General features: G+C 37.9%; 1 protein-coding gene across 1 annotated transcript in view; it reads left to right on the top strand.

Moving 5' to 3' along the window:
- The first annotated feature begins 1,337 nt into the window (after positions 1 to 1,337).
- LOC120587039 (uncharacterized) overlaps positions 1,338 to 15,713 on the top strand; it is a 47,284-nt gene continuing 32,908 nt past the window's right edge. The window contains exons 1-7 of the mRNA XM_039843646.1: positions 1,338 to 1,497; positions 1,954 to 2,070; positions 2,885 to 3,097; positions 3,655 to 3,713; positions 9,437 to 9,563; positions 9,860 to 9,955; positions 13,423 to 13,587. Coding sequence (XP_039699580.1) covers positions 2,977 to 3,097; positions 3,655 to 3,713; positions 9,437 to 9,563; positions 9,860 to 9,955; positions 13,423 to 13,587 — 568 coding nt within the window. The 5' untranslated portion in view covers positions 1,338 to 1,497; positions 1,954 to 2,070; positions 2,885 to 2,976. The remainder of the gene's footprint in view (positions 1,498 to 1,953; positions 2,071 to 2,884; positions 3,098 to 3,654; positions 3,714 to 9,436; positions 9,564 to 9,859; positions 9,956 to 13,422; positions 13,588 to 15,713) is intronic.

Raw genomic sequence — 15,713 nt, forward strand, 5'->3', positions numbered from 1 at the left:
TGAGCGGCTACCAGGAGTTCAGGATGGGCAAGCAAGAGGGGAGAGTTTGAATAAAGAGCACAGGAGATTTGTAGGCAGTGAAACTATTCCGTATGATAATGTAACGCTGGATATCATGCCAGATGACATTATGCATTTGATAAAACTCATAAAACTGTACAACAGAGTGACTGCTAATGTAAACTATGGGCTTTAGCTAGTAATAGTATATCATCTACTACTTTTTCTGAATATACCACACTAATGTAAATGTCAATAACAGGAGAAACTGTGTGGGGTGATGAGAGAGGGGTACATGGGAACTCTGTGCTTTCTGCTCAATTATTCCGTAAGCTTAAAATTTCTCAAAAAGTCTACTAGAAAGCATAATTATGTTATTGTCCATATGTCTCAATTTGATGTGTGCACATATTAAATTTCAAAGAAAGTTTACCTATGGAAATGCGAAATCGACGCAATAATATTTTTCTTATTTCCGATTGTATATACTTTCATGTATGACTTGTATAATTTGAACCAAAGTAGATTATTGCCTCCCCCGCCCTGCTGGTCACAGATGTTCCTCTTTTGATGTAATGCTGGCACCACATTGTCGTATGTGTTCTATTTCATAGCTATGAAAGAGACACTTGTGTGCACCTTTACTTCTTTTGGCAACTTGATTTTAAAAGGTACACTTCTGGAGCGGCATTAAACTCCCTAACCTCCTTTCGCCCTTCCCCACCCAGCACAAGTCTTTTATTACGGATTAAAAATAAATTCAAACACTCCGAATAGCAGACATAGTACAATGAGCATCATACACACATATTACACAGATTTAATGAGTAAGCCCTATTTGCTTTCTCTTATTCTTTTGGTTAATTTTTAAAAATAAATTGCAAATACACGATTTCATAATTTTAACTATCTCATTAGGTAGCGTCAAAAAATAATTTCCTATACCTCCAAATATTATCTCACTAACCAAGGTAATGGCAATTTTCTTTAATATTCCTAATATCTATTTATCGTCATGTTTCCCCAATTGTCTCTTGCAGCTGTTGTTTTTCTAACCAGGATCTGATCCATAACCACGTTTTGCAGTGTGTTTTTAGGCTCTAATGTTGAATTTTAAACCCAAGTCTCTGGTATTCAAGAGTTTCCTGGGGTCAGGTCCAATTTTCACGTCTTCCAACTGGCTAACGAAGCGAAAACGCTTCAAAAATTACGTCCCACGCTCCCAAGGCTTCATGGGCAATGTAGTCTTGAAGGTGTGGGGCTACCGCGGAGCCCTCTGGGAACAGATTTTTCGGCTCTCACTCCGCGCATGTGCACTCCAGTCCCGGGGCCTTCGGTCCGCCCAGACTGGCTTGAGAGGCTCGCGGTCATCAGGTCGCTGGGTGTGTGCGGTTGCGGAGACTGCGCTGCCCTGCCCACGGTGAGAACACTGGGCCTATGAAGGTCATATAGGCGTCTGTCTGGGGTGCAGGAACGGGAAATCCAGCGGACGGTCAGGTAGGCCCTCCCTTCCCCCAGTCCGTGCTTACGGGGTCCGCCCCTTCAGATCCCGCGGCGCCGGTGGGGCTGAGTCCTGATGTGGAGAGGGTGCTCCTTGAGGCCTGGTGCGGGGAGTGCAGGTGGCGAGAGGAGACTGCATCTTTATGACGTTCACGATGAACGTGAGGCTACTTACTAATGGTGATTCGTGCAGTTCTTTTGAGAATTAAGGTATCGTTTGCAAAACATTTTCTCAGATGCTTGTAATCACTATGTAAAGCGGCTATCAGAAAACACTTTGTTCCCTTCATTTATTTCATTTAACGCTCACAAAAACCTACTTGTCGGTATAAACGTGACATTCCTCAGGTGAAAGGACCTTCATGGGGCGGAATGTTATACCCCAGGGCACAAGCTGGTGGGTGACAGAGGTAGGATGCAAATATAGATTTTACTCTCTCTTGCTCTTCCTAGTATCCTCCCTGACCCAAATCTAGAGTTGCAACCTTTGGAGCAGTTAACCGAATTGTCTGCCCTCAACTTCCCAGAGATACGATTGTGACATGAATGCGGACAGAATCTAATCAGGTGGTAAGTCTATCCTGGGATTTGTGGGTTTTCTCCATAGCTTCTGGGTCATACTGAGCTGCTTGCACCTTCCTGCGCTGTCCAGGCTGTCTCCATCCTCAAAGGCCCAGTCTGATATTCTTATGCATTTTTGGGCCAACAGAAAGATAATGCAAATATAATACAAAAAATATTATTAAAAAAATTTTAGTAGCAACAGTAAAAATGAAAGGAGGTGAAGTTAATTCTACTGATGATATTAAATTCAGTACATTCAAAATATTATTTTGATTTGTGGCACTAGCTACACTTCAGGTATAGTAGTTGCGTGCAGCTAATGGCTATAGTACTGGATAGTACATTTCTGGTGAATTCCAAAAGGTCAGGTTTAGAGTGTTGGATGAAGGTATCAAATGAAGTGAATTTGTTTCTCAGGCTTAGATCCCACCCCTCCGTGGTGCAGAGTAACTCTTTTAAGTCCGGAAAGAGGAGCCCTACGAACTGCCACTTGGAAGAACAACCCTTCATCCCTGCTGGAAAGGTGCAGGTCCTGGTTTGCAACACCAGAAGCAGGTTTTGATCCCTGAGTAGCATGAGTAAAACCTGGTGATGCCTCCACGTCCGGAAGCCTCCATGTCCAGAAGCCACCACAGACTGTGTGACAGTGGAATCTGTGGACCAGCTTGGGGTTGAGAGGGATGGGTGACTGTCAGGCTGCAGAGAAAAGCACTTCACTGGATGGCTAGTGAAGATGATGTTCAGGGAAGGTGTATCCAGCAGAGCTGATGAAATCCTAAACAGCACCATGTTTTCTTTGTTTCTGTCCCCACTCTTCCAGATTCTGAGCTGTTCTCATACCATGTGCATCACTACATGTGGCATTTAGAGTTATGCTGATGCTCCCTCTTTCCTGAACATGGAGATGACAAAATGATAGTAGAAGAAAAGTTTTTTATATTGGACACCTTTTGGGAGCCCAAAAATATCGGGCCAAAAATGAAAGATTTTTGGGTAGTATCAAACAGCAACACAGTGCTGTTTACTCACACAGGTAAGTACTATAAACATCTTATTAAGAGATCTTTTTTAGAAACTGCAAACAACTTGGAACAAAAAGTTAAAAAATATATTTCTTGCATAAAGCATCCCATTTTAATTTCAGAGTTTTCTGTGCAAATTCTTAAGGTGTAAAGACAACAAGAACTTGATGAACAATCCAGCCTGAGTAGTTTTTTGAGACTAGTTTTAATGAAATTAGAAGGTTTCACCTATGTGGTACCTGAATTTTTTTTTTTAACTCATCCTTTATTTTAGTTACATATTAAAAAATTTTTGTTTTAATTGGTCATAAGGGGGCATACATTGTTATATGATTGACAAAAAGCAGTTTACCTTACTCTGAAAATGCAAGGTTAAGCCCCCATAAGACATGCACATGTTCAGACGGTGCTGCCTCTGTGTGGTTCTTCCTGTTCCTTCTCAAGGGGCCATTATTCCATAGGGAAGCCTTTTCTCCTGCTGGTATTATGAGATATTCAAAGCCATGAATATAGGAGTTGTAAAGCAGCCAGGTTTCTCATGACCCCATTTCTTTTTCTTCCTCCCTAGTGGAACCTTTACAGTTTTTAACCTTCTTCCAGGAGCAGCAGAAAATGAACATAGCTCAGGTGAGTTCAGTTGAATAACCCGTTTATTTTACAATGGATTTTATAAGGACTTAAGTGTCTCTTTGTTAACATGGAAAAGTAGAAATAGAAATGGATCACATGCATTCAGAGAAGATGTAGAAATACAGATGAATAGCAGGGCAAGGGTGGTGGTATTTGAATATATGCAGATTCTCTGGTATTACAGGAAAGAATTCAGTAAGGAATTGCCAAATTGGAGCTCCAAATGTATCTCTGTAGTTCATGATATCCATGTCAGAGTGTCAGACAGTATTTCTTTAACGGCTGACATTAGTGAGAAGATAAAGCAAAGTGTCTTCGTAGAATGTAAAGAGATTGATGACAAAAAATATGTTTGTTGTTTTCAAATAGGTGTTCCAGTTAACTTTCCAGTAATAATCTTAAACTAATATAGAATGTTGCCTCTACTTGTTCTACAATAAAAGCAGAAGACTTAATGCTGAATGTGAACTTGGTCAATACTGTCTTTCGGAAACTCAGACATAGGGGTTGAATTAAGACATTTTCTGAAGAATAAACTGAATATCCTTAAAATTACATAAATATTTTGAATACCTATGATATTCAACTTACTCAGCAGTTTAAAATGCTGTTCTCTTTCAAATATTTCAACACTTTACATTCATACTTCAAACCTCTGCATGAAGCCCGGTTGCCTGTGTCCTCGTGACCACAGACTTGATTATAATCAAACTCACTAGATCTCTTCTCATCCTTTCTTTACTTGACTTTACTGTGTCTCTTGCCTCTACTTCTCACTCTGTCCTTCTGAAAAGTTTCTCTTTTAGTGTCTGTGGCACCTCCACTGGCTCTGTCTTTCCCTTGCTGCTATCTTCATAGAGTCACCTTCTTTCCTTTATCCGCATTTTCATCCTTGGCCCTTAAATCTTTTCTAATGTTTTGTAATGATTTCATCCTCTTTCATTTTTTATTTTAAAACAGCTTTATTGCAATTGAAATCATGTATCATGCTAGTCACCCATTTAAAGTGTAATATACAATTTTTAAAGGTGTACTTATTGCAATTGAAATCATGTATCATGCTAGTCACCCATTTACAGTGTAATATATGATTTTTTAAGGTGTTCTCGCAAATATGGGCAAACATCACTGTAGTCAAAATAGGCCCTTTTCATCGCCTTAAAAAAAAAGTGTGTAGGTTTTATCCCGTCCCATTATCTTATCCCTCCCCACCCCAAGCCTCAAGCAACCACTAATCTACTTTCAGTCTGCAAAGATTTGCTGAACCACTCCCTGTATTATTTCTGGCAGGACATTTTTGCTTTTGGCACATTCTGTTTTTGTTTATCTCAAAAAGTTTTAATTTTTACAATTTTGTTGGGTATTGAATTCTTGGTTGACAACCTTTTTCTTTCAGCACTTTTAATCTGACATTCCACTGCTTTCTCCATGGTTTCAGATTAGTAACCAGCTGTTACTGCTATTGTACGTGATGAGTCACTTCTTTCTTTCTATTTTCAAGAACGTCTTTGTCTTTTTTGACAGTTTGATTATCATGTGTCCAGGTATGGCATTTTTACTTCATGTTTATCCTAGTTGAAGTTTGTTGAGTTTTGGGATGTGTAGATTAATGTTTTTCATAAATTTGGAGACTTGGGTATTATTTCTTTAATATTCTTTCAGACTATTTCTCCTCTCATTATTCATATATTTGTAAACTTGATGCTATCTAGTAGTTATTTTTTTTTTATCATTTTTTCTTTCTGTTTATTTCTCACACTGCATAATTTCAATGGACATATTATACAGTTTTTCATTCTTTCTTCCACTTGCTCAGATCTGTTGTTGAACTCTAGGGAAAAGTTTTGTTTCAGTTGTTGTACTTTTTAACTCTTGAAATTCTGTTTAGTTTCTTTTATTGATACATTTTACTTTGTGAAATATTGTTCTGACATTTTCCTCTAGCCTTTAGATATTCTTTCCTCGAATTCTTGACTATTTTCAAATAGCTGATTTAAAGTTGTTACCTAGTAAGTCCAACATCTGCTTTCTCAGTAGCAGTTTCTGTTGAGTACACCTTTTCATGCATATGGATCTTGCTTTCTTGTTTTTTTTTTTTCTTGATTAGCAGAGTTTTTTGTTGTTGCTGATAAGTGGACATTTTAAACGAAATAGTGTGGCAACTCTAGAAATCAGAATGTCTCCCTTCCACAGGGGTCATTCTTGAAATTTATTTGTTTAATGACTTTTATGAACTAATTCTCTAGCACCTGTATTTCTTGTATGTAGCAGTAGAAATTTTTTCAGAAATTTCCTTAAATTAGTAAGTCTCCCATCTTTCCTTAAGGGCTCTGTGCATGAGAGGGCATTCCTTCAGCATTCAGTTAGGCAGTTTACAAGACTGCAGTAGCCTTTATTCCTTATTATGCCAAACCTCATAGTTACTTAGAGGTGACAACTTAAGGCTTTCTTTTCTGAGCATGCTGTCAGCCCTGGGCCTATACACAGCTCTATGCATGTGTGTAGCCATCTAGATTCTCAGGAGTATATCAGAGATTTTCAAAAACTTTTTTGTCTTTTTGTCTTTTTGACAGTTTGATTAACACGTGCCCAGGTGTGGCTCTCTTACTCCAAGTTTATGCTTCTTGAAGGTCATTGAGTTTTTGGTATGTGTAGATTGTTTTCATCAAATTTGGAGACTTCTTGGTTATTATTTTTTCAAATACTCTTTCAGAGTATGTCTTCTCTTTGTCTGGGACTCTATGCATTGACTTGTAAACTTGATGCTATCTCATAGTTATTTTTCATCATTTTTTCTGTTTCTCACACTGCATAATTTCAACAGACATATTATACAGTTTGTTCATTCTTTCTTCGACTTGCTCAGATCTGTTATTGAACTCCCCTGGTGAAAGTTTTGTTTCAGTTATTGTACTTTTCAGCTCTTGAATTTCTCTTTGATTCCTTTTTATCGATACTCTTTACTTAGTGAAATATTATTCCTATATTTTTCTTTTATCCTTAGACATTCTTTCCTAGGGGTCATTGACCATATTTAAAACAACTGATTTAAAGTTGTTTCCTAGGAAGTCTAACATCTCCTTCCTTAGGAGCAGTTTCTTTTGATTATACTTTTTCCTGCATATGGATCTTACGTTCTTTTTTTCTCCCCCTTGTTTAATAGTTTGTTGTTGTTGTTGTTGTTGTTATTGTTGATAACTGGACATTTAAAATAACATAGATGAGGCAGCTCTAGAAATCAGAATGTCTCCCCTCCATAGGGATCATCCTTGATATTTATTTGTTCAGTGACTTTTCTGAACTAATTCTGTAGAACCTATATTTTTTGTGGTCTGTAGCAGTAGAAGTTTCTTCAGAAGTTTCATTAAATGCCTGGAACCAGTAGTCTCCCAGTCTTTGCTTCAGGGCTCTGTGCATGTGAAGGCATTCCTTCAACGTTCAGTCAGGCAGTTTATAAGCCTGTAGTGGCCTTTACTTCTTTCTTATGCCAAACCTCATAGTCACCTAGAGGTTAGGGCTTTCCCATGTCTTTCCTGAGCATGCCGTCAGCCCTGGGCCTATACATAGTTCTATGCATGTGGGTAGCCTTTTAGATTCTCAGGAGTATATCAGAGCTTTTCAAAATCTTTTTTTGCCATCTCATTCTTCAGCATTTCCTATTTTAAGCTTCTCGATCAGGCCATTGTTTGCTCCTGCTGTTATCCACCACTTCAGTTAATACCCACCACATAAGTTAAACAAATGCCTTTAAATGTTTGGCCAGATGCTTCTGAGGATAAGACTTTTCACACACTGTATGAGCTCCAAATTAGCACACATAAAGATATCCTTGTAGTGGGGTCGTTCATCGAACTACCAAACAGCCCAAATGATGACAGTTTTTCTGGCAATGATACTTTGATGGAACTACAACCCATCATGTAGTTGCCAGGCTGCAGGTTGGAGCCTGTGGATTCTCAAACTGTGGCAGAGTTTGAGAGGGATGGGAACAGGGTATATTAAAATGATACAACATCACTATACTTAGAGTGATTCAGCCAATTTTCTTGTATACTTCCAGAAATTATCTTTGTTAACTTCTATAATTTTCGCCAGTTTTTTCATTGTTTTTGTGGAAGAGAGAATTTTCTGGGGTTCCTACTTCACCATTTGCACTTCTGTCATTGTTAGCTTAATTTTTTTTTATCCAGCTGTTTATTAAGTCACATATTAGAGAGATTGGCAGAAACGAATAAAAAACAACAGTTTTCTCACTAATGTTTTAGTTTTGGAAAATATAGTTAAATTTTATTTTATTTTTTATATTAAGATAAACTTAATGAGGGGAGTTCCTCATCTTTTATTCATTTGTTTAAGTTCCCAGCTACTGGCTCTGAACTTCACACAAAGAAGGTATTCACTCAGTCATACCGAAGACATGAGTGAGGATATAACCGGATACATAATACTGGAAAAAAACGTGTTTCTGTCCTCTTGTCTCTTAATCTACTTCCCTTTCTTTCTACTGTTTACTTGCGATAAGAACACTTAACATGGGATCTACCCTCCTGACAAATTTTTACATGTACAGTGCTGTATCATTCACTAGTGGCATCACGTTGTGCAGCTGATCTCTAGAACTTAGTATTTTGCACAAGTGAAACTTTATACTCATTGAACGGCAACTCCCCCGGCTCCCTCCTCCCACCCCCTTTAAAGTCTTTGTTGTGGAAACTTTCTCTTTTTTCAGTTTTCAATACTCTACTCCCTCATGATTCCATTATTACCTTCAGAAAAGTTCTTCTCTGGCTTTGTGGCCTCTACTTTTTCTGCCAGCCTCCTTAATATTCACGGTGCCTCAGATGCTGTTTCTGGTACTTTTTTTTTGTCCAATCCCTATGTGCTCAAGTTGTTGTCTGACTGCTTCTGTTAATTTCCATGACCACCTAAATTGCTAGTGTCTCCTTAATGCTTGTCTTTGTCCTAGAGCACCCGTCTGTGTTCTAAAACCATGCGTAGTTTAAGGGACAGTTCCAGCTTTTTGTTCTACAGACTAGTCAGTAGCAGCATGAACAGGTCTGTCTCATGAAAACTTCTAAGATATTTTTTTTTGTATGTCTTAAATATCGGTATTTGGCACCAGCATTCAAGAAGCTGCTCATACTGCTAGATTGGGTAGCTAATTGGTTACTGCTTCTGCTGATTAGATCTTTCTATTTATATCTGTCGCTGTTACTTCAGTGTAGGCAGTGTTCTCATACTAGTCTGTTTGATTCCATCTCCTAGGTAAGTCATCCTTTGTTCTCCATGAGCTCTAGATTTATATATCTTTATACGTTTATTGATACATAAGTTCAATCATGTACGGGATCTCCACAACTTACATGTACTGTTTCCTTGGCTCCCATTATTTATGGTATTGATGTCCTTGGAGGGATTGAACATCTTAGGATTCTCTAGAATTCTCTAGACTACCCAGGGTAATCCCTCGGGACGTAGAAGAGTTGTAGGAACTCTTTACACTGAAATTTTTCATAAAAATATATGAATGAATTACAGTACATTACAAACCCTTTTAACTAATTGAGTAACTCCAAAGTTAAAGACAAATTAGGGCACGAGTAGACATTCTTTATAGCTATTTGTTTTAGAGCCTTAAGAGTACACAGGAAAATAGTAGTTCTCAAAGGTATTTTCTTTGTCACTTAATTCTGAACTTTGAACAAAATGTATTATTGCAGGGATCAGTGTCGTTCGAAGACGTGACTGTGGAGTTCACCCCAGATGAGTGGCAGTACATGGGCCCTGCTCATAGGACCTTGTACAGAGACGTGATGCTGGAGAACTGCAGCCACTTTGTCTCCATGGGTGAGCAGGTCTTACTATGTGACTCCCCTTGGAATTCAAATCCTTTTTGTTGTAATCATCAAAACACATGGACCCTTTGTAGAGATTAATGTTGTTCAGGCTTTTAAGAGGCCTGGGTAATTGAAACCTTTAGAGAAACAGAAACGATGTTTGTGTCATTGCTTTCCCATTGAAAACTGCAAATGGGTACTTTCATTTTGCTCTTGCTGCTATATCTTTCTCCACCTTCAGAATCTAAAAAGCACGTGGATCTGGTCTATATATAAAGTCTTTGTTGTGGATTGTTACGTTCACAGGGTATTGCATTACCAAACCCCAGGTGATCTTCAAGTTGGAGCAAGGTGAAGAGCCCTGGTCCTTAGAGGAAGAATTCCCAAACCAGAGGTTCCCAGGTGAGTGAGCACGGACAGAAGGAAACTCCTGGGGTAGTTAGACTTTAGAGGGAACCACTTTCGAAAGTCGTTTTTCCTTTTAAACAGCTTTATTGAGATGTAATTCACGTATCATACAATTTACCCATTTAAAGCATACAGTTTTGTGGCTTTTAGTATATTCATAGATATATGGAAACACCACAGTCAGTTTTCTTCACCTCAGAGGGAGAAACCCCATGCCCTTTAGCTATTATCTCCTTATTTCCTGCCGCTTTAGCTCTGGCAACCACTAATCTACTTTCTGTCTGTATAGATTTGGGTATTCTGGACATGTCAATGGAATCACACATTATGTGTTCTTTTGTGATTGGTTTCTTTCACTTTGCATTACAAGGTTCATATTGTAGCATGTATTAGTACTTCATCCTTTCTTGGCGAAATAATATTCCTTTGTCTGGATATACCACATTTGTTTGTCCATTCATCAGTCCGTGAACCTTTTGGCTGTTATTGAGTAATGCTGATGTAAAACCCATTTACAAGTTTTTGCATGGACATGTGCTTTTATTTCTCTTGACCATATAGGTAGGAGCGGAATTTCTGGCTATGTGATAACTCTGTAGAACTGCCAAACTGTTTTCCAAAGGCGCTGTATCATTTCATAATCCTAATGATGGCATATGAGGGTTCTAAATTTTCTACATCTTCACCAGTACTTAATTATCTCACTTTTTGATTGTAGTCATCTGAGTGGATGTGAGGTGCTATGTCATTGAGGTTTTGATTTGCATTTCTGTATTAGTCAGCTGGACCGGCATAACAAAATACCATAGCCTGGGTGGCTTAAAAAACAAATTTATTTCTCAGAGTTCTGGAGGCTGAAAGTCCAAGAAGAGGGTGCCAGCAGGGTTGATTTGTGGTGAGGCCTCTCTTCCTGCCTTGCAGATGAGCACCTTCTCACGGTGTCCTCACCGGGCCTTTCCTCTTTGCATTCATGGAGAGAGAAAGGTGTCTGATGTTTCTTCCCGTTTTTATAAGGATATCAGTTCTACAGAAATAGGGCCTCTCCTTTATCACGTTAACCTCCGTTACCTCTCTAAAGGTCTTATCTGTAAATGCAGTCACATTGGGAGTTAGGGCTTCAAAATATGAATTTGACTGAGACATAATTTAGTCCTTAACTATTTTCCTGATCACTAACGATGCCAAGCAGTTTTTTCATGTGCTTTTTGGCCTTTGTCTAATCATACTGATTGGCTAAAAAAGATATCCCTCAATAGTATGTTAGAAAGGTTATAAAATAAAAGAATGGTAAAGTTGTTAAGTCAATAAAAATAAATAATTTAGGGTCTAATATTCTGTTATCATTCAGGTTTATATTTAGGCAATAAATTCATTATCTTTAAAGAAATCCTGATAGCGCAAGAGTATTTGAATAGCTGCACTAAGCAATATGATATCAATGATCATAAAACAAAATATGAATTTCTAAGACTTTAAGATTCGCTGGAATTATGAGATCATAATTCTTCACTTAATGTTGTCAGTAGGTTCCTGGAAATTGACTTAAGTGAAATGAACTGTAATAAAACCACCTTTATTACAGTCTTCACTGATATAAAGAAGAACTGAGTTGTTAGGGCAGAAACATCACCAAACTTCAAAATAAAGATCCAAAACACTTCTAATATTACCATTGATGTAAATCTGAGCTAGACATACATTTAAGAAAGATTAATCATTATTATCTAACCCGCTTATTCCAGTTCCGTTTTTCAGGTGGCCATATCCCCGCAGCTCAGCTCAAGGCAGAAACCCACCCTGGGCAGGATACCATTCCATCTCAGGGTGCATTCACACACCACGCGCACTCAGACATGGGGTTAATGTAGACACACCAGTTCACCTAACATGCACATTTGGGATGTGAGAGGAGACTCGAGGACCCAGAGGAAATCCACACAGACGTGGGGAGAACATGCCAACTCCACACAGACAGTGGTCCTTGTAGGGAATTGATTTTTTTTCTCATCAACGTTGTAACTAAATGACATTTAATGAAAGGAATTTATTTGAGGACCTGCTGTACCTCATCTGATGGAATAATAAATCCTGTGGCATATTTAATAAATATGGCTATAGAAGATATAAATGATATTTGTATTAAAGTGGACCACATAGTTGCATATGTGTATGCTGAAATTAAAGGACAAGCCTTTCAAGTTCCCTTGGAATTATCATAAGACAGTGAAAATATAGTTTTATTCTAAACACCAATAAATTCAACTAATTAGAATCACCACAAATAATATTCTCTCAACATAGTTCGGTAAATGTAGAAAGTAATGATAAAATGAGTAGACAAAAAACCTTGATATGGAACTTTGGAAAATTATCTCTATTAAACAGTATATTAAGAAGGAAATCAATTTCAAAATTGCATGACATTTAGAAAGTAATAAAAATAAATGTGCATACTAGAAACTTTTAGTTATAGCTGAATTAGTGAACAGAGGTAATTTGTAGTCTCATTTATATTAAGAACCTAATCAAGAGCAATAACAAAAATATAATAATGAAGAATTTAAAAGTGAAATTTAAAATTGATCAACTGGAAGACAAATTATAGACTATATCTTAGAATAAAGCAATGAAATGGCTGCAACTTTAGTTAATCCTAAAAAAACCAAAAAGCACTTTTCCATAAAAATTCATGTGGAGACATACTTGTAAAGATGTAATATCAAACTAAATCCCTTTAGAAGAGCACTGTGGGAGGACTTGCTTTATTAGATATGAAGGATTTATGTAAAGCTCTGAGTAGTTAAGTAGTTTGCAGCTGGAGGGGGGATAGTTTAATAAATTAGTGAAACAAAAAGTTCAGGGAAACAAATATGATCCATAGACAATTGGTTTTGACATGTCCACTGTCCTATCAGAACAGTGGGTAAAGAATCCTGAGGTAAACTTATGGGTCAAAACAAAAAATCGGATTCAGGTGGCTTAGAGCAGAACTAGATATAGTCTATGTGATGTTAAGGAAAACATGTTCATAACTGTGCTTAGGAAAAGAATAAGATAGAAAGCATTAAATGAGAATGATGGCATAAACATTCTTTCCTATTCACTAACTACAGTTAAATACTTAAAATTATACATAAAAAACCAATAAGATTCTGAAAAATGGAAAGAAGAATGAAGATGAGGTAGTATTGCTGGCACTTAATGGAATACAGGGTGGTTAGTACAAGCAGAAGGCCAGTGAGAGTCCGATCTCTCAACCCTGCCCAGTGTTAACCTTCTCTATCTCCCATGGGTTTCAGTGGAGGTTTAGTGGGGAACCTCTCCCCACTTGACAGTAGTGAGCTGCGCTCTACTTCTGTTGGCATGGTTTCAGAGAAGTCTGGCTGAAACTGAACATTAACTTAATAAAGTACAATTTTTAATTTTCCGTAAGGACAAAATGCTTTTGTCGTCCTGTCTAGAAATGTCAGAACTCTTAACAGATTTATCCTCTGAGGAGTTGGGCTTTGGGCGGATCCTTGGGGAGCTGGGCGTGGTGGAGGTAGAAGTGCTGCCCCCTGGCCTTCATCCACGCCTCACTGTCCACGTGGATGACCGTGGCTTGTCCACCTGCCATCAGCTTCTTGGTGGGTCTCTTATTTATAGTCAAACTTGTTCGGTCTGTTTGCACTCAACTCTATGGAAGACTTGAAGCGCAGTAGCAAACACAGTGGCTGCCCAGATTGAGAAGTGCCAAACTCATTGACAAGTTCAGTGCAACGAAAGAGGAGCGTGTGAGGATTCAGCCATCCTTAGAAGATGCAAGGCGAGAGAAAGAGTCATTAAGCACCCAGCCTCACCGACGCTTACAGAAAGATGAACTCGACCTATTCGTTGCTGAGGCAAGAAATTACTTCCCTGGTTCCAGAACTGAAGGAAGAGAGATCAAACGCTCATGGCAAGAGGAGGAGATGGCAGAGATGCTAAAAATGCTCAAGTTCCTGAAAGAAGTTGTGAAAATTGTTACTTTACAATAAGGTTTTCCAAACCCGCCAAAAGGCCAAGAGCCAAGACCTGATGGTCCCCAGGAGAGGTCCTGGGTCTTAACTTTAAGTAAAGCAGTGCTCTTCCCTCTTCTCCACTCAGGCCTCCCCTGCTGTGAGGCTGCCTCCTCCCACCTCCACCTCCACTTGACAGTCCCTGAGACCAGTGGATGCAGGGGAGCCTCCTCTCTGGGCTGGAACTCCTCCTCTTCCACGTGCTGCACACAGCGGTCGGCTTCTGCATGGATGATCCTCCCAAATGTAAAGAACGTGAAGACTTCCTGGATCACACCAAGAACTGGGGGCTGCTTTATAGTCACAGATTGTTTGGATTGTCTTCCAGTAGCAATGAATGAAATGCTGTACTTAAGAGATGTATCTTTTACTCTAACTGAATCTTCATCAAACTACATTTTTCAAAGTGTTTTTTAGGCATTATTTATATATTAAACTTCTATGTGAACATTTATATTGTATTCCTTCCTTAAATACTCCATTTTAATTGGAAAATATATGCAGCTTTGTAATAAAGACTTTTATATTTTATATTAGTTTCAGGTGTGCTGCATAGTGGTTAGACATTTATATAACTTATGAAGTCATTCCTCCCCATTACTCTAGTACCCACCTGACACTATACATAGCCATTAAAATATTATTGACTATGTTCCTTATGCTGTTAGCCATTAAAATATTATTGACTATGTTCCTTTACATGCCCATGACAATTTTGTAACAATCAGTTTGTACTCTCTTCACCTTTTTCACCCAGACTCCTAACCGCCCTCTCATCTGATAATCACTAGTTTGTTCTCTGTACCTATAAGCCTATTTTCGTTTTGTTTATTCATTTATTTTGTTCTCTATATTCTACATATAAGTGAAATCATATGATATTTGTCTTTGTCTTGCTTATTTCACTTAGCATAATACATTCTAGGTCCATCCATGTCATTGTAAATGGTAATATTTCGTTTTGTTTTATGGATGAGTAATATTTCATTATATATATGTACCATAACTTCTTTATCCAATTGTCTATTAACAGGCAGTTAGGTTGTTTCCATATCTTAGCTATTGTAAATAGTATTGCAGTGAACATAGGGGTGCATATATCTTTTCAAATTAGTGTTTTGGTTTACTTTGGATACTTACCCAAAAGTACAATCGGGGTTCATATGGTAGTTTTATTTTTAATTTTTTGAAGAGCCTCTAAATTGTCTTCCATAGTGACTGTACCAATTTGCAATCACACCAACAGTGGACAATGATTCGCTCTTCTCAACATTATTGCTAGCATTTGATGTTTTCCGATTTATTGATGATAGCCACTCTGACAAGTGTGAACTGATATCTCATGTTGTTTTAATTTGCATTTCTCCTATGATTAGTGATGTTGAGCATCTCTTCATATACCTATTGGCCATCTGCATGTCTTCTTTAAGAGATATATATTCAGGTCCTCTGCCTATTTTTAAATTGGATTCTTTGTTTTTCTGGTGTTGAGTTGCATGAGTTGTTTTTTTTTTTTAAATAAATTTTGGATATTAAACCCTAATCAGATGTATCATAGGTAAATATCTTCTTGTATTCAGTAGGTTTGCTTTATGTTTTGTTGATGGTTTCCCTTGCTGTATAAAATCTTTTAAGTTTGAGGTAATCCCATTTGTTTATTTTTTCCTTTGTTTCCCCTGCTCAAGAAGATATGTCAGATAAAAATATTAGTCAGA

This window comes from Pteropus medius, unplaced genomic scaffold (genome assembly GCF_902729225.1).
Source record: "Pteropus medius unplaced genomic scaffold, Ma_sr-lr_union100, whole genome shotgun sequence".
In the NCBI taxonomy this organism is placed as follows: domain Eukaryota; kingdom Metazoa; phylum Chordata; class Mammalia; order Chiroptera; family Pteropodidae; genus Pteropus; species Pteropus medius.